This window comes from Calliopsis andreniformis, chromosome 5 (genome assembly GCF_051401765.1).
Source record: "Calliopsis andreniformis isolate RMS-2024a chromosome 5, iyCalAndr_principal, whole genome shotgun sequence".
NCBI lineage: Eukaryota > Metazoa > Arthropoda > Insecta > Hymenoptera > Andrenidae > Calliopsis > Calliopsis andreniformis.
In genome coordinates this window covers 11,867,310-11,893,563 of record NC_135066.1, presented here as the reverse complement: position 1 = coordinate 11,893,563, position 26,254 = coordinate 11,867,310, and the positions used below count along the sequence as shown (strand labels likewise).

Below are 26,254 nucleotides of genomic sequence, written 5' to 3'. Positions count from 1 at the left end.
CCCACAAAATTACATAACTACTAAATTTCCTCAAGTTTCAAGCAATAAATAAAATTCTCAGAAAAATCGCAGAAAAATCGCTGCGCATGGCCAATCATCCAATTCTTTGCCATAACTCAACCCATCGACTTCCTACAAAACAAACACCCTGTGATACTACTATCACCGAAGCGTTGCACTTTTGAAAGGGAATAAAATTATTTCCACTCTGACGAGGAACGTCGACGAATTATCGATCAACCCTCTGACGTAGTTAAACAAACGTTCGAGTTCGCGTAATCGTTTCGACTCTGTGGTGAAACCTGCCACTGCTAGTAATAAGACAGCCACAGGCTGGTTTGTCAATAATGCCGTCACGTCAGACGCGATCAACGAGAGTCAAAGTGAAGTCGCCGACGATGTGCCTCGAATTTTCACGCTACCAGACAAGATTCCTGTGAGAAACGTTCGCATGGACAAATGGCTCCAAGATAGAAAGCTCTGGCTTTTCGGTAGCACACTGCCCTTGCTGCCAAGGAGGTAAACACAAACACTTTTTCACCGAGTTCTGCGCTCGTTTACTTACGAACGATTCATGCGAGTACTCCACTAAATGGATCGTCGTCCAAACGTGAGAGAGTCTAGTAACTTTGGGGAGATTTGGTTTTCTTCTTGGAGGGCTTTAATAATAACAACTGAAGGGGTTGCTTCAGTCTGAATGAAGAGTTTGGTATCTGTCAAACTGACTTTGGGAGTTCTACTTTTGACAGTTCCAGTGAACGCTACTAAGAATCCATCCTACTGTCTTAAATGGTGAGGGCACATGTGTTGTAAAATTGTAATATGGTTCGTTTCAACTTGACAATTGGTGTCAGTGAAATGGCGCACTTAGTCATTGTCTGTGTTGGATGTTGTCACATACTCTAATACTATATTTTAATTATTATTTTGTTGAATATTTGTTAAAAAGGAATCCTGTTTTGAGACAATATTTTTTTACATTAAGGAAAAGAGTGATAAAAACATATCGAATTAAAAGATGGTAAAGCAATGGTGTAACAGGAGCCTGAAGGCTTTTTGTTGCCAGAACACGCGACTTTGACATTGGTTTAAACCGATCGATCTCTGTTACATAGTTTTCACACGCGATGCTAATTATATGCATTAAACGTCACGGATTACCTTTGAACGTGGGTGATGTGTCAACAGGAAGGAGCATTGTTGAACGTCATTCTTGAGTAAAAATAATTTCCTTGTGAGGTGCATTAGCTTCCATTTGAAAGTCAGATCTCTATAATAGAATTAGAATAACAACTAATTAGTTTTGAGTGCTTAAATGGAAATTTTGATTATTCTATCTACTTAAAATAGTTACATAATAGTAAATACTAGAAAAAATTAGAACACTAATTAAAAAGGAAATAAGTATAAGAGTGATTCATTTGACCAAAGCGACCCTCGCTTTATCTCAGACGAAAGTAAGAAAGAATGATAGGAAAAAGCTATTGTATTGTTTAAACGTCTAATTTATATTCATGTAATTGTTTTATACTCGTTGGGTAGAATTTTTTTCTACATATGACTATGTGTTTCTTCAAGTCAATCGATTTTCTCATTACTCTGTGTATGAAAGTATGTCAGCGTAAAATAATCGAAAAATAAATATTTCACGAAACTTTTACTATTTCTTCAATTTAGTGTTCTGCAAATAATATTAAATATCTTTTAAAAAGGATATTAACTAGTGAAACTCAAAATTAACGACCAAAAATTTAGAATCGAAAGTTTCTTTCCATTATTTTATACTTTCAATGTTCTCTACTTCAAAATAATAAAAAAGAAATTTTTACAAAATAATTCTAAACTTATGATTACTAGCAGAAATATCATAATAATGACTACTTAGCTTACATGGGTATAATAAATTTTCCATTTAATACTACCCCTTTAAGCACTACCTTAAAACATTATGTGAAGTTATACAGAAGCATCAAAAGCGTTATATCTAATTGACAATTGAAAACACTAAGGAGGATCGACGGTGACGCTAAATTATGAAAGACAAGAAAGTTGTTTTTCTTGTAAACTTCTGTCTATACATACAAACAATCGATAAACAGTTCCCACTGACGGTATTCGTCATTTTCTCATTTGACGTTATAAAAACTGACGATGTTCGGCAAAATTGGAAAGAAGTTATGTAACGTTCTTTTGTCGTGTCATTCGTATGCCAAAAAGGATTGTAACCATGTCCACGAACGTCACTTAAACATAGAATAGACGATGTTCTAGCTTAAATATCGATTGTCAATAATCAAGAGCACATTGCAAAGTAGCGTTTCAGCACTTAGTAGCGCTCGGTATGTTCGTCGACAAGCGTCTTGCAACAGGATACCATGAACACTATTATAGGATTTTTGTACGTATGTGACTCGTATTTTCAATTTTGCAAAATAAATTACGTGGAAATTCATACTGTAAGAGCTTGGTTTGATACACGTTGTTATTGACATTTTTTCAGCCTGTATATTCTGAACAAAATGTGTGTAGAAGTGGTTTATGAATTCTAAATAATTGAATGCCTCAATGGCAATTTTGAATATTTACGATCCCCTTTTAAATATATTCAATATTTATTATAACGATTTATCTACTGAAGATTTAGGTAAGTGATAGAAGCTTACAAGGATCACACTAAAAAATGAATAGTTGACTAATAAGTTATTGTTCTTATGTACTAATAAATGTTTATGGAATATTTAGCCTGTTAAGCAAGTTTTTCTTTCCACATTGTAACTAATAAAACATTGTTACACTTTTTATTATTAATTCACAATAAAGAAAAACTGTAACTATTTTGTAATATTAAACGTATGGTTACTTGTGACTCGAAGTTAAATTGCAATTGCAATCTTGCATTTTCGCTTTCAAACATAAATCACAGAGCCCCAATAAAAATTCAAATGCCAGTAGTTGCCCTCCTTACGGCTCTAAAATTATTCCATATTCGCGATTAATTTGCAATGACGTAGGAAAAAAGGTCGATGTAATCACAGTGCACTTCTGAAAGCCAATTCCACGATACTTCAAGCGCTCTATATCAATTCCATTACTTTTTCCCTCGGCTATATCACGCGAATCCCACGATAACAAGTACCAACAGCGGCATTCGTCTTATTGTTTTTCAAGTAATTCATGATATGACGTGTTCCACTGAAATATCACGAAATCATTAAGTACCTATCCCCCACACGATGAGGCTTGCCCCGAGGCATGTCTCGAGGCTAGTGATGAGATCAGACTACTTCGAATCATTTTGACCCTTATTCTTATTCAATCTTCGAAGAGGCAAAGGGATTCGAAATAATTTTAAGTGGTCTCGAATCCATTGCCTGCTTGGAGACAAATCTCATCGCATGGGAGGTGGCTTCAGCTACCACTGCAAAATTAATTTATGATTATTAGCACCACTCCAAATCAAATTGACCTCTTGCAACATATTTTTAAAGGATCAAAGTAACATTTCTCTATGAAATATTTTTTTAATAAAACTGCGTTCGAATTCAAACAAATTAGCGGCAAATTTGAATTCCAAAAAGAAAGAATACGTTCTTGTGATCTCATACTGAAGTCAGTAGATTTTAGCCCTCATTCCTGAAATTAGCAAACAGTGCAATGCATCTTAGAGGACTGATGAGGCGGTTGTAACCACTATCGTTAACCTTTCAATGGCAGCAATGCTTTTTCTGCCGTTTATAAGTTAACAAACATATACAATTTTATATGCTGTGGGCAGAGACACAAAATTACCAACGCTTGAAATAATTCTGTTCGATGGTTTCAAAAGCCTCGAGTATGCTGGACTGCTCACACGTGGTTCGACATGGTCAACGATTTAAGATTCGCAAATTATCGCCAGCGCGTGCCACATTGGTAAGCTGACGATATCAATAATAATACGATATTAACAATTTTCTTCATTATTTAACAAGTTAGTATATATGATATAGTACTCGAAGAGAACGAGAAGTATCGATCACAAGTAAAGGAATAATGTAGTTTAAATTGAGATATGTTAGCTTAGCTTCAACTATTTTGTTAAACTTCGTAAAATCTATTATAGTTGTCACAGAGGTATCAGTCATTACAAGTAGTGATACAAAATAGTACAGATTTAAGAAGGTGATATAATGTACATATATCTCCTAGTAATTATGAAAGTGGTCCAAGTCAAAAATTTAAAAAAGTTAAACTTTCCACTTATTTTGTAATGTAAAAGAAAATTCACAGCTCTTTAGTTTATTATTATGTATAGGTAATTCTCATAAGTGAGCTAATATAAATGCTGCGACCACACCGTGCGAGTCAAGAACAAAGGGGTCCTTTTTAATTAAGGAACCATTTCCTTAAGACCTTTTATTAACGAAACTGTATGGTAAATTATTTTCAGTCTTTCTATATGCTTTTTCTTATGTGTTCATGTAGCTATAATATTTTTTTAAACAAAATTCTGTTAAACATTTCAACAGAATAAGAAATTCTCCCCCTAAGCTAGACCTAGCTGTCTAGCGCTGCTTACAACTTTTTCACATTGGTTGGGGACATCAAATTTTTACACAAGCAGACCGACACTGCTTCGACATGAGAGCGCCTGCGCCAGATTCCGATTCAAACAAAGCAAAAGCCGCAGGGGAGCTTGACCCTTGGTCATCGGCGAGGATACAGTCTACCACGTAGCCTTTACCGCGATAGCATGCTCTTTACGCAGCAGTTCACCTCCTTGCCATGCCTCGCCAAGTATAAAAAGTGGGTATCCATCCCAATTTTTTCTCAAAAGTTCGGGTCAGTTTCAACTTCTACCGAATTCTCGGCATTGAAGTCTTCGAAGCGCTTGCTGGAAACTAAGTGACTTAACTCGAAACGAAAATTGCATTTTTTCTTCATCAACACGCTTTTTAACAACAGTAAACACAAATGTTTAAGAAGTTTAGTTCGCTTTTAGATATGCATGAACAGAAGTTTAAAAAATCAATTATTTTTTATATGCCATACGAATACTAGGGAGGTAAGGTTTACCTCTCTTTGCCCACTATGGTACTACTTTTCTTCACTATCAACCATAATGCCTTTAGTAGTGCATTGTTCTCCTAGTCACATTAGTAATGAATGTGACCCATGAATCGTGTTCGTCATTGCACTTCAATGGGGGTGACAGGACACTTGCGTGTTACTATGCGCGAAGATAGCATCCGCATGAATTTGTGTCACACACGTTTCGTTGATATGGAAGTAGGATCGAGTTTTATCTATAAAAGCCACGCTCTAATTATATAGGATTATTAATAATAATTATTTAATAATAATTGTTTTATTAAATTATTATTTTATTGAATCGGTGAGTTGAAGAAGAGTACAAGTCCAAAAATAACATTTTGAGATATTTGATCCCAATTGTAGTTCTGTGCATTCTGAAATAAGTGAACTTGTTTTCTGTTCAACTTAATACACTTATACGCTTATAATACACTTATTATAAATATTATATTATAATACACTTTGGCTATGGGGTCTAGACATAATTTTGAGATTATTTGAAAATACCTAATTTTCTTTAACTCACCGATTCAATTACAGTGGAACTACAAACACTCTCCTGAACAGGAAATAGCAAAGTAGTTCAGCCGACAACTACCTACTATTCATGATTCCATCAAGTAGAGTAGTCGTCAAATTAACCCCTCATCGTCGGCATATTTTTGCCTGGAAAAGCACTATGCAAAGGGAAATGAAGATTAAATCATTGGGAAGCTCGTGTTTTCAGAATTAAATAATTCATACATATTTTGCAATCAATACAGAATTATTTAGAAGAATTTTCCTTAATGGACGTATAATATGCTACGAATTACACAAGGTGTTATGTGACAGGTGTCATAAATTCAAAGGGGAGATTCTACATTCTAAAAGAAAACAAAAATGAAGATATACATAATTACGTTTCAAGCTTCGTTTCTGAGTTATTAGTTGTTGGGAAAACGCCTGAAATACGCGTAAACGTGTCTGACTTAGGACTCATTCTACTGACTCCACTATACCCTACAATCTAATCCACGACAGCAGTAGAATAAGTTACAAGTCAGACACATTGCATGCAAATTTTGGATGCTTTTATAGCAGTTAATAACTCTGAAACGAAGCCTCAAATGAAATTTCGCCATTCTTAATTCTCAGCTTATTTTGACATTTAGAATCACCTCTCCAAATTTCTAATACCTCTTATCGAACACCTTGAAAAATGAGAGGTTGTACGAAATACGAAGACAGTCGCTGAGGAGTTAATATTCGGATTACCATATGCAATACTGAAATATATAATCAAACACTCAGCTAAGTGTTTGATGAAAGTAGTCATGAATAACTGACTAGAGAAATAGCAATTTTTAAGAGGCCTACGGTTTTTTACAGGTCGCGCGCGCCGAGCAAGGCGATGGAAAGGTACGAGCGGCTGGCGCGACTTGGGGAGGGTAGCTACGGTGTCGTCTTCCAGTGCAGAGATCGGCAAACTGGAAAATTGGTAGCTGTGAAGAAATTCCAACAAACGGAGGATGATCCTCTCATACGAAAAATCGCACTTCGTGAAATACGACTACTTAAGGTCAGTATATGCAGTGAATAGAATACAAGTGCGCTTCATTAAAAAAAATCGACATTTACTGCTAGAAATATTTTACAGTCTTTATTCAGAGATTTGAGGCTCTTACGATCCAGCGATTTATGTAGTTTTCTGTGGATTCTTTTTATTAAACCTCAGTCTTTCCCCAGTCTATTCTTTTTTCAGTTTCACATTGCATAACTAACTAAATAACAAACTCAACACTCAGACATAAATACTTTTTTTCTCGAATACACCATCTGGTTAAAACTTCCAAGATAATGACGCAACTCGCTCAAGAACGGAAGTCCTCCCGTATTACCGATGATCAGAATTTTTATTTTTAAAACGCATTTAAAAATAAAGTTCTCTGGTATAAGTTTCCTAGTACTTCCAAGTACAACGAAGTTGCAAGGTGTGTATTAGATTATCAGGAAATCTATGAGAAAGGTCTCCCGACTCTAGTTCCTCCGCTTCCCAGCCCTCTATTCCTTTTACTTGGGGGTGAACGACCTCTGCCAACCTGAAAATACAAAGGCCCGTGTGGGCAGTCCTCGAATCGAACGATACTCCTGTCAGAAGAACTTGAGAATCCGATGTGTAATTCGCTATTACACATTCATGAGAGCTCGGGTTCGATCTTCAAATTTTCTGCCAGAGAATGGCGCGAGCGGTACATAAAAATTCATAATCTTCTGGGAGAGCGCGGTATAAATCCAACGCTGGCTACAAGAAGTGGCCAACGGTCAATACCGCGGCGGTCAATATCTTAGCGTGTTCTGCTCTCGGCGACCTAGCCTTATCGGAATAATCGGAGGGGTCCCTCCCAAACATATGCGCATTCAAACGAGCCTCCGCTCTGACATTTCGCCTCAAGGATATTTTCCTTCGTGCACACGAAATAAAACCGAACCGTGATGTTAATGTTCCTCTCGCTGCAGCTACTGCTCGCGAAAATCGGAAGCGATGTCTCCACTGAAGGAACGAGGAACATCTTATCGCCTCTTGTTGCTGCATGTTCCAAACACCGAACAATTTGTAGAAACATTTTTTCCCTCTGAGGCAGTATAATTGGAGGAATTTGGGTCTTGTTTCGGTTTCAAAGCAACTATTGGAAGCTGCAATATTGAGATACACAATTTCTTTTTTTTTTATATATGTATATAAAATATACATAGGCAATAACACACTTGCCTGCGTTATTCGCAATATGGTAAAGGAGGGGAAGTTTATAATTTGCTATATAGCCTAGAGAGTTTTATATTATATTGTATTTTCGTTCCAATTGTCCTTTATTTTTTGTTTCAAATGGATCAGTATGGAATCCAGGGTCGAATTGTTGTTGTGGCAGGGGGATGATAAGTTAGCAGCTTCCTTGACAGCTCTGTCGATACTTTCGTTCGTTTTTATGCCTGTTATGGAGACATTACAGTGGAGATGTAACTAAAGATCGCTCGAGGTCACAGAAAAGAAATATTGAACAATTAAAATGACTTCTATTTGCGATAGGAATACCAAAAAGACATGCTTTAAAAGCAGAGTTTTTGTTGTTAATTTCACATATGAATTAATGTTTCAGAATCTGAAACATCCAAACCTTGTCAATCTCTTGGAGGTCTTCAGGCGGAAACGGAAGTTACACCTAGTCTTCGAATACTGCGAATACACCTTGCTGAACGAGATGGAGAGATATCCAAACGGGTGTCCAGAAATTACCACCAAACAACTTACATGGCAGATTCTACAAGGTGTTGCGTATTGCCATCGACTAGGTTGTGTTCACAGAGACGTGAAACCCGAGAACATATTAATCACAGGCGATGGAGTAGTGAAATTATGCGATTTCGGTTTTGCACGAATGCTCAGCCCTGGTGAAAACTACACGGAGTACGTCGCAACTAGGTGGTACAGGGCGCCCGAACTACTGGTAAGTTTTTTCTACAGGTCTCAACAAAATGTTTACATAAATCTTTGTGTTAAACAAAAACACAACTATTCTTCTTTAGGTATACTAACACCTGAACTCATTTATTCCTTTTTTTTTATCGACTATAGTCTTGACTGTACTCAATAGTCTTTCAAAGAACGCTGTTGATAGTTCGATGCGATAGATTTTTTGATCATTTTCTTAAATTTGTATGCTTTCTTCTTGCCTGAGTTTCGAGAATTTTGAAACTCGAGAAAGATGCAAAGTTTCAAATTCTTGAAACTCGAAACTTTTTAAGGTTTCAAGGTGTTTCAAGGTTTTTATGTTCCAAGGAACCTATGCCTAACTTTTTTGTAATTTCAAACACTTTGCTTAGCTAATTATGTCTGTAGTGTCTAAAATGATTTATATTAAATTTTTATTAAATTTTCTCCATACTGTTGAAGGAAAATATAGTAAATATTATATGTAGAACACATTAGAAATATTTTTTATTTCAATTTGGTGATAAAAAAACCTTTCCAACAGGTCGGAGACACCCAATATGGTACACCCGTGGACGTATGGGCAATTGGTTGTGTTTTTGCGGAGTTGATACGTGGAGAAGCACTGTGGCCAGGAAAATCTGATGTAGATCAACTATATTTAATAAGGAAAACTATCGGCAACTTGTTGCCAAGGCATATGGCAATTTTCCAGCAAAATGAATTCTTCGCTGGTATCACCCTACCAACACCTCAAACTCTCACTCCCCTTGAGGATGCTCTACCTAATAGAGGCAATGCTACTCTACAGGTACATTTATTCTTAATTTTGTTTTCTTGTTATCTTCAATATGATCATTATAATTTATTTTATGATTCAACAGCTTGACTTTCTTAAAAAATGTCTGGATAAGGATCCAGACGAGAGATGGTCTTGCGAACAACTTCTGCAGCATCCCTACTTTGAGAATTTTCATTTCAAAATGCCAGATGCCGAAATGGAAGAATTCGAGAAACTTAAGAAATATCGGGACCGTTCGCGAGTGAGTATAGTTTACGTAATTTCAGAGGTTCTAAGTAATGTCAATAAAAGAATTGTTTGAAAAACACCGCTATGATCTATTTTGATAAGCATGAGTTTAGCATTACTGTTATATTTTAGAATAGTAACTACAGTCAAATGGTATTACCCCAACTTCCTAAAGCTGGCGCATCATTACACAGTCAAAATGATACTCGACCGAAAAGCTCCTCTATGCATCATCAACAGGACTTTGACCATCTGCCTACTATCAAAGGTTGTAATTAAGCTCCTCTGTGATTGTACATATATACATTTACACATATATATACATATATATACATATTTATTTATTTAAACTTTACAAACATTCATTATAAATGTATAATATCTTTTATTTTTATTTGCACATTTGTCTTTGAACTATTGAAAAGATTTTGTTTTATTAATATGATTTCCATTTCATATGTATATATATATATATTTCTTTTATGAACATTATATGTACATCTTAAAATAAACTTTTTGTATAAAATGAATATATTGTATGGTTATATTCTTTCCCTCTATGGAATATTAATCTTTGTAATACTAACAATTCAAACATTCAGATAAAACATCAACACCTGGGTTTACTTAGACTCACGAATGACTTAGGAACACTTAACATATAACGATTATTTCTTACAAAAGTTATTTCTTAGGCAGTTCATCAGACTAACAACAAAATTATTTTCTAACTTCTTTTTTTTTTTTACTACTAAATAGTTCTGACAAAACAAGGTTACTAATAACACAGTACTATAATAATCATATAACACAGTACTATAATAATCATATTTATTTCTACTGGTCTATCATTGTTTCATTTTTCGACACTTTTTTAATATATAAAAATTCAATAAACATATTCAATTATTAAACTTAAAGAATGGTATTCATTACATTTAAGTACCTCAATCATGGTTACCCACATATTTTTTAAACATAGCTATTACAGGATGATCGTGTCTTCGATCCTCGGGCACATATTTCTGTTGTATGGCATACCAACCAACATGAAGGCCTATAAAACTAGGAATATAGATCCACAGAACCGAATACGAACTCATCCTGGCATCAATCTTTAACTTGCAACTTTATCCAAGACAAATACAGTCACTTTCTCTCCCCGATGTCAAATGGTTTTAGGATAATTATGATGGTACACTTTTCTACGATAAAGAAACGATAAAGAAAATGGAATTTTCAAGTATCCAGCAGTACACATGATAAATGTAAATTCTATCAATAACTTCATTTGAATTTTACTCACTAGATCTCACTTTAATGTACAATTGTCAACAGGATTTCATACATATGTTCTGTGTTGGATTATAAATTATAATAACATCTAATGCGCCATCATGCGTCTGTTGTCACAAATTACCGGCCATGTGTAATTTCTTTCGTATTACCACTCGTACAAAAACGGCATCCTCTTTTAAAGCAGTTATGCAATATTAAACTACCAAGAATGTAAATTGAAACAACTAAGAAAACTACTAATCAATAATTGATATTAACAAGTGTTATCTGTCGTATTTTTCTGTAATTTTATTTTAATAAATTATTCGATTTACTTTGATTCTTTCAGAACTAGATATAGGGAATTTTCAATATACATGTACTCACCCTGCTTGAAATGTAGTTAAGTGGGAATTCGAGTAGGCGCCACTAGTGTCGAAGGGATGTCGCATAGGTCACAAGTAGGCAGTAACGCCTATTTGTACCCTGACATTTATTTGATTTATTGACATTCTCTTTCAAATTATTACGTATATACTGTAAAGTTCAAATTAATTTTTTTAAATTAATTAATTGTCTAGCTGCCTAATCGTTACCTTCTACTGTCCTTTCAACACTAGCGGTATCTGCTCGATGTCCTCCTTAACTACATTCTCGGCAGGGTCAGCACTCAGCACAAACTTATCTAGTTCTGATAAAATCAATGCAGGTCTCTGCACAAAAGATATATTGTTGCAAAAAGCTTACATCAAAGCAACAATGTTTATTCTAAATGAAATGACTAATTTTTCACGATTAAATTTCAGTGGAATAAGGAATTCTACGTAATTAAGAACTTTAATGGGTAGATAGTCACGTCAAACGCCGAAAAAACGACCTAACAAACAGTTGATATTTTACCGTGATACAGAAATGATCATGGAGTTTTAGAGCAGCGGCCGTGGAATTTTATAGCTCATAGCACAGACAAGTATACAGGATAGACTGGACATTCAATGGACTTCCGTGTCTCACGTTCTGAAATTCCGACGGCTTGAGAAACCACTGGTTTTCGAGCGTCTTCTGCGATTTTTGAGCGTTGGATGTAGGAAACGTATTCTTTTCACGCTGATAGTGCAGGCAAACAAGAAAATATTCCTACCATACCACCCAATATATAAGGTGTCCCATTAAACTATGCTGCTTATTTATCCCTATAATTTCAATAATAAGCGAAAATGCTATTTATTAGCAAGCCAGAATGGCTTAGTAAAAGTGGTAAAGAAAAATGATTGAAAATTTTAAAGGTAGATAGTACACGAACCACGGAGGCTCATGGGGAGATTGACGAAATTGAAGGCTCGAGAAAAATCTTAAAGTCTGAAATCTAAACTGGTAAGCCAAAGACATCTGACCAACGGTTAAGCTGTTAGTGGACAGAGTGGTTGAGAGTAACCCAAGGTAGTCCATGATAATCCAGGAAGTTCTTCCAGAGGATCGCCAGGACAATTCACACCCGCTGGAAACTTCGAAGCAACTGACCAGAAGATTGTTATCCCTCGGACAGTAGATTGTTTTATATTCATATACAGAGCCAGCGGTCTCAGGGTCACTTTTGACCCAGCGTTTGTCGTCCGAGAGTTAATAACAATAGCAAGCGATGACTCATGTAAGTTATTAACATTTATAATTGTTAGTTAAAGAAATATTAAGAAATTTTCAGGTATTTCGAGATTAATCGAACGAAGAATAATGTACGAAAAATTAATAATTTCAGTATTCGTTAACTAACAATTATAAATATCAATTATTTACACAAGTGCACACTGTGTGTGATTGTTATTAACAATATGTGCACCTGAAATTGTTGTTAAGATGATTATTTTATGGAAAATATCAATTTTTCGCTAAATATTGTTCGTTAGATCAGTCTCGAAATCCTAATCAACCGAAGAACTTCTCTGATTGGTTTCTCATCTTCCTCGAGACAGTATAAATACCACTGCAGGAGCACGAGTATCTCACTCGTCGCGGGTCCTCCGGCGGGTGCGGACCTCCCTGGGCCTCCTGGGCCACCTGAGCCTCCCGGGCCTCCCTGGCCTCCCTGGCCAGCGGGCAGCGGCCAGCGGGCAGCTAGCCACTGACCAGTGGTCAAGTCGACTGACCAGTAAGTTTTTGCACAAATTTTGAACTTATTTTTTCTGTTAGCCCTATTTTGCATATATGTGGCTCCCTTTCTTCTGCTTCTCTTATTTTGCGTGTACTATGCCCTTCTCTTTTACTTCCCCCTATTTTCATCAATATCAATCAAATATTTTCGTCAATATTTAACTATTATTTTAAAACCACACATGGTTTAAAAAACCATCGAATCAATATGTTAAAAAACGAATTCGATTAATATTTCGAATTCTTACACTTGTTTTCTATTCATGATTTTAGTTTATTAGTTTTAAGTTTAAACTTTAAGATTTTTGTAAAAGAAAATAGAAGAGACTCCTTCAATCATTTATACATTACATTTGATTCCTTGCTCTGGTTTTTGCGATCATTAATATACTTCTGTTATTCGTTCATTCTTTCATTGCTGCAAGACTCTCTATTCTCTTGAGAATTTCATCGCTGGTTACAATTATCATTCCTGTTTCATTCACATGAAGAACATTCATCGAACGAAGACATCGCATCCCCCGAGGGATTTCAGACATCATATTCCCCGAGGGATTTCAGACATCATATCCCCCGAGGGATTTCAGACATCATATCCCCCGAGGGATTTCAATTCGATTTCTAATTTTTAATACTTCAAGATACAGATGAACATCGAATATAAGTACTAAAAGGAGAATTCAATCAAATGCCAACGTTGTTCAATTCTGTTTCGTGTTTAAATATGTTCTCTCTTGGTTCGGAGTACGGATTGTTCTGTCAATCCTTTCTCCTTTCTGTGATCTTCATTTGGGTCTCCTGCACAGCAACCTCCTCGTGGTGAGACCTGGGCCGGTTCTGTCCGGGCCAATGGCTGTGCCATCGTTGGGGTATTCTTGGGGAGGTTCCCCCAATTATTGACATAATCCTCTTCATGCTCCTCCTTCGCTGGTTTTCTTCTTACTCTTTGTACGAAGATCACTCATTTAACGAAGACGTCAATCCCTCGAGGGATCTTGAACTTTATTCTCTCGAACGTGTATGGTTTTCCTCTTACTATTCAGGAGGCTTCTCCATCTATTCATATATTTTTCCCTATCTCCCGTTTTGCTCCTGTTGTTGGGGCGGCTGCCCCAGTCTTTTATACATTTCACTTCATACTCTCTCCTTTCATCGCGGGTTCCCTTCTTACTTTTGACTTGAAGACTGAAGAACGAAGACGTCGCATCCGCCGAGGGATTCACCTCTTCTAGTACATAAGTCTCCATTGTAAGTTTCCATTGTAAAGTCACTGTAACACTGCCAAGTTGTCATTTCTTAGCTCTCTTTGCTCGGCTACTTCCTCCTCACCTTCTGTGAGGAGGTCATCTGCTTCTCTTAGTAGAAGCAAATGTCCAACTGTGGAATCGGCGGTCGATGGAGCTTGTTCTTCTTCCCTTGGGGGTTTGTACTAGCGAGAGACGATGTGGACACCGAATGGTGTGTGGAAAGACACACTTGCAGGTGGAAACCCCACAGTTCAATCAGGCAACTGATTGGGCTGTGAGGTGCCAGTCGCCTTCTTCTAGTACCCGTCTTCAAGGTGGAAGGACTCGCACCACCAATTGTCTATTTCATGGTTGCCTTACGCGGTAGATTCTAAATATTCCCAATCTCCACTCTATGATTACTTGGCATTTCTCTACTTTAAGATCCAAGGCAAAGGCGTGAATGGAACTTGGCTTCCATCCATGTCTTTGCCTCTCTAGCGTAAAGTCACTGTACAATTGTCGAGTTGTCATTTCTTAACTTCTTTTCTTGAAATTTGTTCCTCATCTTTGGTGAGGAAGTCACCTCTGCTTCTCTTGGTAGAAGCATGTGACCAACCGTGGAATCGTCGGTCGGTGGAGTGTGTTCTCCTCTTGGGGGTCTGTACTAGGAGTGACGCGACGGACACAGTAGGGTGTGTGGAAAGACACACTCGACTGTGGAAACTACACGTTTCCGCCTTTTGCACATTCTCTTTACCAGCCTGTCGGAATTAGGTCTACTTCGGTAGCTCCTATGTGGCAGCAGGGAGCAATGGACAATTGACTGAATCATGTAGTGCCGTGCGCCTCTCCGACCTACCGGCCTTCAAGGTGGTAGTGCTCACACCATCGCTCGTCTATTTCACGGTTGCATTAGCGGTAGAGTCTAACTTAACCAAACCCTTCCTAATGATAACTCGACAATTTCCTACTCTAAGGTCGAAGCTAAAGGCATGCATGGAACCTAGCTTCCATTCATGTCTTTGGCTCGTTAGTTTAAGATTTTTGTAAAGGGAGATCGATGGAACTTTGTTTCCATCTATCTCCCTGTGGGTCTCCAGCACAGCAACCTCCTCGTGGTGAGACCTGGGCGGCTTTGTCCGTGCTAATGGCTGTGCATCTTGTATTAGATATAAGGGTAGTTAGGTAAGGGTGGTTCCCCTTGTGTTTCTGCGATCATTGACATGCTTCTATTATTTGTCCCTTCTCTCTTTACTGCATGTCTTTCTGCTCTCTTGTAAGTTTCATCGCTGGTTATAATTATCATTCCTATTTCTTTCACATGAAGATCATTCATCGAGCGAAGACATCGTACCCCCCGGGGGATTTCATTTGCATTTCTAATTTGTAACATTTCAGGGTTTAGGTGAACATCGAAAAGAATTTAATCAAATGCCAACATCATTCAATTCTGTTTTCTGTCTCAATGTGTTCTCTTTTGATTCGGAGAACGGATTGTTCTGTAGATCCTTTCTCATTTCTATGATCTCGATATGGGTCTCCAGCACAGCAACCTCCTCGTGGTGAGACCCGGGCCGGTTCTGTCCGGGCCAATGGCTGTGCCATCGTTGGGGTATTTTTGGGGAGGCTCCCCCAGTCATTAATATTAACTTGAAGATTGAAGAACGAATACATCGCATCCGTCGAGGGATTCACCGCATCTAGTATATAAGTCGCAATCGCTTAGAATATTTTTAAGACCCTACTTTTAAGATTCTATTGCAAAATATTTGTAACACTGCCAAGTTGTCATTTCTTAACTCTCTTTGCTCGGCTACTTCCTCCTCACCTTCTGTGAGGAGGTCATCTGCTTCTCTTAGTAGAAGCAAATGTCCAACTGTGGAATCGGCGGTCGATGGAGCTTGTTCTTCTTCCCTTGGGGGTTTGTACTAGCGAGAGACGATGTGGACACCGAATGGTGTGTGGTATGACACACTTGCAGGTGGAAACCCCACAGTTCAATCAGGCAACTGATTGGGCTGTGAGGTGCCAGTCGCCTTCTTCTAGTACCCGTCTTCAAGGTGGAAGGACTCGCACCACCGATTGTCTATTTCATGGTTGCTTACGCGGTAGACTTTAACTATTCCCAATCATTTTTCAATGATTACTTGGCCCTTCTCTACTTTAAGGTCCAAGCTAAAGTTATGGATGGAACTTGATTTCCATCCATGTCTTTGGCTTACTAGTTCAAAGCATAGATTGTAAGATTTTAACTTAAGATCGTATCCTTAAGACTACGGAAGACAAGTCATCCGCCGAGGGATTCAGCACTTTTGGTTCGTAAAGTTCTGTCTTTACTCTTTGTTGATCGTGTGAATGAAGACATCGCATCCGCCGAGGGATTCACCGCTTCTAGTATATAAGTCGCAATCACTTAGAATATTTTTAAGACCCTACTTCTAAGTTTCCATTGTAAAGTCATTGTAACACTGCCAAGTTGTCATTTCTTAGCTCTCTTTGCTCGGTTGCTTCCTCCTCACCTTCTGTGAGGAGGTCATCTTTGCTTCTCTTAATAGAAGCAAATGTCCAACTGTGGAATCGGCGGTCGATGGAGCTTGTTCTTCTTCCCTTGGGGGTTTGTACTAGCGAGAGACGATGTGGACACCGAATGGTGTGTGGTATGACACACTTGCAGGTGGAAACCCCACAGTTCAATCAGGCAACTGATTGGGCTGTGAGGTGCCAGTCGCCTTCTTCTAGTACCCGTCTTCAAGGTGGAAGGACTCGCACCACCGATTGTCTATTTCATGGTTGCTTACGCGGTAGACTTTAACTATTCCCAATCATTTTTCAATGATTACTTGGCCCTTCTCTACTTTAAGGTCCAAGCTAAAGTTATGGATGGAACTTGATTTCCATCCATGTCTTTGGCTTACTAGTTCAAAGCATAGATTGTAAGATTTTAACTTAAGATCGTATCCTTAAGACTACGGAAGACAAGTCATCCGCCGAGGGATTCAGCACTTTTGGTTCGTAAAGTTCTGTCTTTACTCTTTGTTGATCGTGTGAATGAAGACATCGCATCCGCCGAGGGATTCACCGCTTCTAGTATATAAGTCGCAATCACTTAGAATATTTTTAAGACCCTACTTCTAAGTTTCCATTGTAAAGTCATTGTAACACTGCCAAGTTGTCATTTCTTAGCTCTCTTTGCTCGGTTGCTTCCTCCTCACCTTCTGTGAGGAGGTCATCTTTGCTTCTCTTAATAGAAGCAAATGTCCAACTGTGGAATCGGCGGTCGATGGAGCTTGTTCTTCTTCCCTTGGGGGTTTGTACTAGCGAGAGACGATGTGGACACCGAATGGTGTGTGGTATGACACACTTGCAGGTGGAAACCCCACAGTTCAATCAGGCAACTGATTGGCCTGTGAGGTGCCAGTCGCCTTCTCCTAGTACCCGTCCTCAAGGTGGAAGGACTCGCACCACCGATTGTCTATTTCATGGTTGCTTACGCGGTAGACTTTAACTATTCCCAATCATTTCTCAATGATTACTTGGCCCTTCTCTACTTTAAGGTCCAAGCTAAAGATATGGGTGGAACTTGGCTTCCATTCATGTCTTTGGCTTGTTAGTTTAAGATTTTTGTAAAGGGAGATCGATGGAACTTTGATTCCATCTATCTCCCTGTGGGTCTCCAGCACAGCAACCTCCTCGTGGTGAGACCTGGGGCGGCTCTGTCCGTGCTAATGGCTGTGTATTTTATATTAGATCTAAAGATAGGCTTAATGTTGTAACTTGTTTCTTTTATTGATGGTCTATTATTTCTTGTTAGTTTTTGGGGAAACTCCCTCAATTATTGGTGTATTTCTCTTGATACTCTTGGGTTTCTTCGCTGGTTTTCTCTTTACTGAAGATCGCTGATCGCATCCGCATCTGAATTGCATCCGCCGAGGGATATCAGTGCTTCCTTCTTAGAAGATTTTTTTAATATGTTTTTAAAGGGAGATCTGTGGAATATTGATTTCTATTTCTCTGTGTACCTGCTCTCGTAGTAACTTCCTTATGGTAAAACCACCGACGAGATAATAATAGACCTAACATTCAGTGGAGTTTTACGTCTCAGGTCAAACTGCCTTACCGATGCATAGTTTGCAGAAAGTATTTAAGTACTTAGCCCAGAACCGTCGTCTAAGGAACACATTTCTTAATCTTCGTATTTTTCTGACAAATAAATTTCAATACAATTTCTTACAAATTTATCCAAACAAATTGAATCAGAGGACCATATCTAAATTTTAAAATTGTTTATTATTATAAACAATAATCTAACAGATCTTTTCCAAATAATTCAAATGTTACGAGTATTAAGAAAGTTAAATATATTTTTATAGATATCCTCTAGAAGAATATAGAAAAAAATGTAGAATCAGAAATACCAGTGACCTTGAAATCTCGTAAAAAGAATGACTGGGAAAAATTCTTTCCATTGTTAAATTACATTTATAATAATAAACAGGACAAGTACGTAGGTGCTCTCATTTAAAATTTTAAATGATAATGATAATGATAAGAAAAAAATAGAGCACTTGTAAACACTAAAATCTAGGATAAAACACTTTCAGTATATATTTCCCGAATCGAGTATAGAAACAAAAGCCACAAAGCACACGAAAGCTTCATAGCCGATTTTCTGAGAAATTTCAGAATAACTTTTACAATATACCAATTCTAAAATTGCCTGTTTTAGAGTTTATGACTTTGAAACTTTCGAGTATGAACAATTTCAATGCGTCATGCAAGTTATAGATCAAATTAATGTCGTAAAAGTATCTACACTGTTTAGCTGTGTTGTTCTTAGGTACATAAATAGTTTACCTTTTATCTAGGACGTTGTTTTCTGCGATTAAATAAGTTTGATGCTATTTAGTTGTTGCAGCATTTTGATATCACCTACTTTAAATATTACAGAAATCTGCATACTGAGGGCGCTGTTAGATTCAGGGCTGTAATACTGAGGATCCGTGCCCTAATATTCATAATTTTCACTCAGATGTCGCTACTAACTAGCCATCAATTTTTTGGTTTATCTTTTGACCATATTTTTTAAATACCTTTTTTTAAATAACAAATAAGCAATTTTTAGGTTGCATATTGAAAAATGCAGTACAAACTTACAGATCCTCATATTACAAATAAGTGCGTATATGAAAAAATCGTTTGAATTTCCATAGGTTGTTAAAATGCCTTCAAACTATTTTATAATAATAAATAAATAATTTTAAATAAGTCTATAGATTCTACGATAATTCTAAAAGAAAAAAACCATTTTGTAATAGAAATTTATGTATTTCCAGAAGTGTAGTTTTGCTAAAATTTATTAGGAAATTTATAGTTATTCTTATAATTATAATCTTAAGGACGTTGTAGAAATTGTAGTAGTTCAGAAGCCGAAAATTCAAACAGTAACTACGAGAACTGTTTCGCACTAGTGGCGCTGTAGGCTACGCCACAGATTTTGTATCACAAATGTGCTCTCGTCGTTGAAGACTGTGCCACGGAATCTCGTGTCATAGATGGAAATACTGTTCTTAACGTGCCTGTAGGTGGACAAAAATTCTATTTAGTCAATCCGATTAGCGATCACTTTAATATTTTTATTTTATCTTTACGTCTGATCTTCATACTACATTAAACCTAGTTGTAAATCAATGAAAATTTCCTCTCATCTTCTATGTTATAATATTTTCTTCCTATTCATTAACATATTGCTTAATTTCTTCTTTATAGTTTCATTATTATTTATCTTACCATTATTTAGATAGTAAATTATGAACAAAGACCTAATTGGTCATAGAGGGGGAGAAAGAGAGAGATAGAGGGAGTGAGAGAATATGTAGCCAAAATGTAAACATTGCACCTATAAAATGTTGCATTTTTCGTTCTCAGTTTCTCGGCAATATTGTTCGAATAATCGAATATCCTATTAATCGATATTGCGACAATGAAAATTGATAATCGAGGGTCAGATAATCGATGTTCTTCTCGGTGTTCAGATCATGTTTAGATAAATCAAGGTTCTACTGTATTTGCAATATCTGATACGAGCTTGACATTCGACCCTTTTTAGATTTGGGCATTTGCCATCGGATCAAAATTGACCAGCACCAATGTTAACATTCACAATGACGATGCAGATACTCTTAGCAAAGCAGTTTCTAGTTTCTCACCCACAAGCTACGGGTGCATAGCTGCGCTTGCACCCGACAGAGCGTTGTTTACGTCAAAGAGTGTTCGATTGAGAAAACATTTTTATTGAAAGTTTTGTGACGTAAGAATATTATTTGGTAACTGTAGAAAAAAGAGTGACAAACAGTCGTGCGTTAATACATCAAAAATGTATCAAAACGTGTGCAAGTGACGGGTTCGATGTCATCAATTGACTTTCTTGGTTACGGTGGAGTTATAAACTGTCAGTGAATCGGTATAACGCGTGTGGTGAACATTCATAGACCTGTGATTAGTGGTCAGCAAAATATTTGACAATTCCTCGTATGCAACGTTCAGACAACGTTCAATTAAGAAAGAAAACATAAGAACTCTGTCATAAGGTACAAGTCTAAATACTTTCATTTTGGTAATAAATCAATTCGTTAAAACAAAATTAACGCTCGTTAGATACGAGCAAAAAGGAAGTCAAGGAATTCTTTGAATTCAAAGCTTTAGTAACTTTTGAAGTTGACCATGGTGGTACTTCCGTTCTCTACGCGCTAAAAATGCTTTCCTAATCCACATTTAAAAATATATTTACAGCACATAAAATCTAGACTCTAGATAAGCAAAATATAGACAAGATACAATTCACAGAAAAATCGTCATTTTTAAGTCTTGTCACTCTTGCAAATGTCTGATATGACGTTTTTAAGCGATAGATCAAAGATTTATATTTTTTTTACTATTACTATTATTATATACATCAATTAATGATTAGACATTTAGTCCACGTCGTTGTACTTTAGGCCATTCAAAAGTTGTATTATTTTATCTATATATACATTTAAATAAATTACAACGAGATACGAAACCGCTTCAAAGTAGTTTTAACCAACTTAAACTATAGCATTACATTAAAAACTGAACGGAAGCGTTTCGTAGTTCGGCCAATGTCGCATGCTTCTTTCCAACAACGTATTTTTAGATTGCTCCCTCGAGGAGTATCCCGTCGCCGTTAGACGATCTGTTAGACACAATGGTGTCGTTTCACGCACGTGTCACTAATTACTAATTACACACACGACTCTGCAGTCTATGCGACACTGCGATAGCATCGATGACTCATAATTATAATAGAACAATTGTACTGTAAGAAGAGCTTCAAATGATTTGGGCTCTTTTTGCGTAAAATATATAAATAAATACATGTTCCATTCTTTTCTACACCTTTGAAATTTTATTGTTAGATTTTTAACATTTCGTAGGCAAATATACGTTTTTTCAATTTAGGCAAATTGAATTATTTATACTTGGATATCATTTATATATAAGCCTAATTTTCGCGTTGCTCGAAACTTCCAAATAATTCGAAAATTATTTTTAAAATTAGAAACCATTATATGGTATAACTATAACATTTAATTAGCAAACATTTAAAATGACTAGCCGCGTTAATTATCGTCCGAATTGAAGGTGTGATTGCAGCATGCCCTGAATCCTCCTATAAATTGTATATTTACTCAGACGGCAGTTATTTCAATGTCCAGAGTTATATTTAACGGTGTCGGTGCATTCTGGCGTGGTTCCCAAAACTACTCTGCATTATTTACAATGCATGGTCCAAAGAACTGTATCGTCGATGCTTCCGACGTTGATTCTTGTTTTAATAATGACATTCCTTTTGTGACAGTAACAATTTTCATTTCATCTATGTGTACCTTACACATTTGATTACATTTAAGATTATGAGATATTAAGAGGTAATACATTGATTAAATTCTTAACAAATTTCATAAGTAGTGAATAATTTAATTTTATTTGTATTTTATAGGGATATACAATGGATTTTAAATCGCTAATCCCTCTACTAAACAAAACATTATGGCCAGATTATTTATGGATGTTACTTTGAAGTTGAATTAACATGATGCTTTGTTGTATCGCATATTCATTCCACTGTGTCTGAGGTATTGTAGATGTCTTGAAATACAGATTAATTATAAGATTAACTTGATTTTGTTCAATTTTATTATTCATTTAAATCTTTTCTTAGGTTCCCAAAGCCACAGCTTACAACACAATGAAAAGAAAGAAATTAATATTTTTAAGACAAAGTTATTTTGACTATAAAACTTAGAAGTATTAAATCACTACAAGATGACTGTCTCTTACCAATATCAAGTTGCCAATTCCACAAGAGGTGGATTCACAAGGCTCCTCTTTATGTGGAGAGGTTCACTTTATAAGCTCATCTACAGAGAACTTATCATATTTCTGATTATTTTTGGTGCATTGTCTACTATTTACCGCCAATTACTAAATTCCAAGCAGAAAAAGTTTGCATCTGTTAAATATACATATAAATAGTAATGGGACCAAGTTTAATGTCTGTGAATAAAATGTATCAGCTTTTTAGTTAATCTTAATGTAGTAATTAATTATGATTAGAAAACATGACATCTTCTTGGTCTCATCACTTGTTACTATCCCAATGAAATTAAGACAACTTAAACAAAGTATTGGTTTCTTAAATATGCTATTATTTTTTAGGGACTTTGAACAAATTGTCATTTACTGTGACAATTTTATTAATTTAATTCCATTAAGTTTTGTTCTTGGATTCTATGTCTCCTATGTTGCTCAAAGGTGGTGGCAGCAATATCAAGCGATACCTTGGCCTGACAAGTGAGTTTCAGAAGTAGAGTTAAGATCAACTGATACAACATTTGGTATAAATATTTTTCTGCAGGGTGATGCATTTAGTTGCGTTATATGTTACGGGAAATGATGAATATAGTCGAATGCTTCGAAGAGGACTTATGCGTTATTTGAATCTTTGTTTAATACTCGTTTTAAGATCGATCAGTTCAGCAGTGAAAAGGAGATTTCCAACGCTTGACCACGTCGTTGATTCTGGTAAACTATTGTTCATTGTCAAAACAGAAAAACAAGTTTTTGCCTAACATGAACTTACTAATTTTAACCCATAGCACGTCCTTGAATGGGACGCATATTTACGTTTACTCATGTTGAAGAAAATTAAACTGACAAGACACCTAATGAAGGCAATGATAAAAATAAAACACATAATCATCAGTTTATGATAGAAAGCTCATTTTGACCAAGATGAATGCATTTCTGTCCAGTTGCGCCTTTCAAATATTGGGTATACTTTAATTATAATTTTTTTTAACAGTTTTGTTAGATGATAAGTTTTTATCAAAATATTTCATAAGATTTATGAATATATATTTTAACGAAAGCAAAAATAACTGAACTAACATATCTATGCATTTCATTGAATTTATATTTTGCTTAATTTTTTATTAAAAGTGTTCTAATGTTATTTAACTAACAATCGGTATTAAATAGTACACAAAGTTTAAATAATAACTACATAAATCCTATGAAATTAGTTTGCGTATAATTTTATGGAATATTAAATTACTCATGAAAGATTCAAGATCATCAAAATGACTTGAACACTATAGTTTACATATATATTTCAGGATTTATGACACCTTTGGAATTGGAGTTATTTGTGGCAGTACCAAATTTGGAATTCAACACATACTGGATTCCCAGCACATGGTTTATCAATTTGCTAAAAGAGGCGCGTCAGAATTCCAGAATTCCCGATCCTCAGGGATTGAAATTGATTATGGAGGTACTATTTCATATAAAGCAGCTTTACAATTTATTTTGCGTATCATATTAAATGAAACTATTTAGCTATAATTATTTGATTATAGGAATTTAGCGAATTTCGCACAAAATGTGGTCTCTTATGGAGTTATGATTGGATATCTATTCCGCTGGTTTACACACAGGTTGTGACATTAGCAACATACAGTTTCTTTGGTGTTGCTTTGATAGCTCGGCAGTACATTGATGGTAAAGAAAAGCAATTTCAATTGAAAATTGACACTTACATACCTATTTTTACAATTTTGCAATTTTTCTTCTTCATGGGATTATTAAAGGTACTTACGATCTTATGTAATATGTAAGAATAATAGTTGACCTAACTTTAGATTTATTTCTAATAAGTTCATCTTTATGAACTATGAAAATATTTAAATGATTTTTTAATAGGTAGCTGAACAATTAATTAATCCATTTGGCGACGATGATGAAGACTTCGAATTGAATTGGATAATTGACCGTCATACTAAGGTAAATAAAGTCAGATATGTGTTCATATGCATATGTCTACTGAACTCATCCTTGAAATTATATACCCGTTTTGGAACACCCTTACGAGTTTGTCTTTTAGATTACTCTAACGATATACGTATCCTAACATTTTAATATATCACAGGTATCATACCTTGGAGTAGATACTCTTATGAATAGGTGTCCACCATTGGTTAAAGACATTTACTTTGATGCTGAAAATTTGATTCTACCATATACAGAAGCAGCAGCCGCTTATAAAAAGAAAACATATCGTGGTAGCGTGGCAAACATGACGTTAGTATTCTCAGATTGAAAAATATTTTCAAATTTAAAAATATGAGTTATTTGCTCAAGCTCGATTTATTAAATGCAACATGAGTACTTGTATTTATAGCGTTCCCGAAGAAAAACAGACTATGTTTTTACCAGATGTCATAGAAGAGGAAGAAGAAGATGTGAAACATTCAGTTTACGCATCTAATATGAGTTTAGCTACTCATGCTAATGATAGTTCGACATGTGAATGGGGGTAAGATTATAATACATCTGATAGTTAATTATGTAATTCCTATTTGTGAAGAAATTACAGTACACTGAAAACCATTAAAACTGTAAAAAAGAAAATTATTGTGCATTAAAACGTTCATAAGTTAGATTCGTTTGTTTCAGCCAGATCAGCCTGGACCCTGAAACACCTACACGGACTACTCAAGCTTGTCCTGAGACAATTTTACAATTTGATATTCAAGAACCGCAATCGGAACAAAGAGCAAAAGTCCTAACAGAAACTGTGAAGAAATTTTCTCCCTTAGGGAAATCACTCATTGATTCAAATAGAAAGCCATTTTTTACAATAACAAAAAGTCCTAAAGTAATAATACAACCTTGGCAAAGTACCTCTAACTTAGAGAAATCTAGGAAACAGTTTATAGATACACCTACAGTATACACTGGTGATGTAAATCCTTGGAAAGAATATACTCCAAGAATGTTAAGTCCACCTTCGCTAGAGGTACTAACATCAGATCAAGTACCAGAATTTGATAAATATCATGACAGTGAAACTATTCATCCATCTGATAATCTTAGTGGAAACACAAGTGATAGTCCTCACTCGGACACATGCCAGTCTCAGTGTCGTCATACTGATATGTGTTATTTACAACTGCCAGAAATAAGTGTACCCATTACAGAAAAACTACAAACAAGTAAAAATGTTAAGTATCCTGTGAGAAGGTACAAATCAATGGTAACTGGTAAAAGAAAAGATATACAATGGAAACAAATTATGAAAATACATAGGAGAAGAATGAAAGATGTTCCACCTGCTGAAGAAATAGTGCTTAAAACGAGAAGTTCGCCAAACTTGAAACAACTGATTGAGAATGTCGAGGATATAACGAAAAACGAGACTGATGATGAAGCAAGTTCCTCTACTAAAAGAGAATAATCTAGAAATTGAAATTGCATACTATTATAAAGATATATGATAGTATAAAAGGAAAAGTTACAACATGATTCTATTGTATAATTCATTAAAAACATTCTACATATATTGCACATTTCGTTACATTCATTACACTCAGGAACAAATAAATTCATTAATATCCCCTGACGTTGATTGGGTTATATTGTTATTATATCAAATATTAATATTAT

At 35.9% G+C, this 26,254-nt stretch overlaps 2 protein-coding genes and 1 long non-coding RNA gene across 4 annotated transcripts; 2 read left to right on the top strand and 1 right to left on the bottom strand.

Annotated features, from left to right (window-relative positions):
- The first annotated feature begins 361 nt into the window (after positions 1 to 361).
- On the top strand, positions 362 to 10,092 carry LOC143178961 (cyclin-dependent kinase-like 4). 2 transcript variants are annotated; one of them, XM_076377907.1, is made up of 6 exons: positions 362 to 519; positions 6,445 to 6,634; positions 8,211 to 8,558; positions 9,087 to 9,353; positions 9,427 to 9,585; positions 9,705 to 10,092. In XM_076377907.1, exons 1-6 carry the CDS (start codon positions 452 to 454, stop codon positions 9,849 to 9,851), a joined length of 1,179 nt encoding a protein of 392 aa, XP_076234022.1. In that variant the 5' UTR covers positions 362 to 451; the 3' UTR covers positions 9,852 to 10,092. The 2 variants fall into 2 exon arrangements, with proteins under 2 accessions (XP_076234022.1, XP_076234023.1); XM_076377908.1 differs by lacking the exon at positions 362 to 519 and adding an exon at positions 763 to 792.
- A 297-nt stretch (positions 10,093 to 10,389) lies between these two features.
- On the bottom strand, positions 10,390 to 11,115 carry LOC143179209 (uncharacterized). The gene is made up of 2 exons (XR_013001913.1): positions 10,879 to 11,115; positions 10,390 to 10,777 (listed from the first exon to the last, which is right to left on the bottom strand). It is a non-coding gene; the product is annotated as an uncharacterized LOC143179209 (long non-coding RNA).
- Positions 11,116 to 22,247: 11,132 nt separating this feature from the next.
- On the top strand, positions 22,248 to 26,210 carry LOC143179820 (bestrophin-4). The gene is made up of 10 exons (XM_076379201.1): positions 22,248 to 22,383; positions 22,470 to 22,752; positions 22,967 to 23,101; positions 23,166 to 23,332; positions 23,926 to 24,083; positions 24,169 to 24,399; positions 24,512 to 24,592; positions 24,738 to 24,889; positions 24,990 to 25,124; positions 25,265 to 26,210. The coding sequence occupies exons 2-10, from the start codon at positions 22,574 to 22,576 to the stop codon at positions 26,043 to 26,045; spliced, it is 2,019 nt and encodes a 672-aa protein (XP_076235316.1). The 5' UTR covers positions 22,248 to 22,383; positions 22,470 to 22,573; the 3' UTR covers positions 26,046 to 26,210.
- Positions 26,211 to 26,254: the final 44 nt, after the last annotated feature.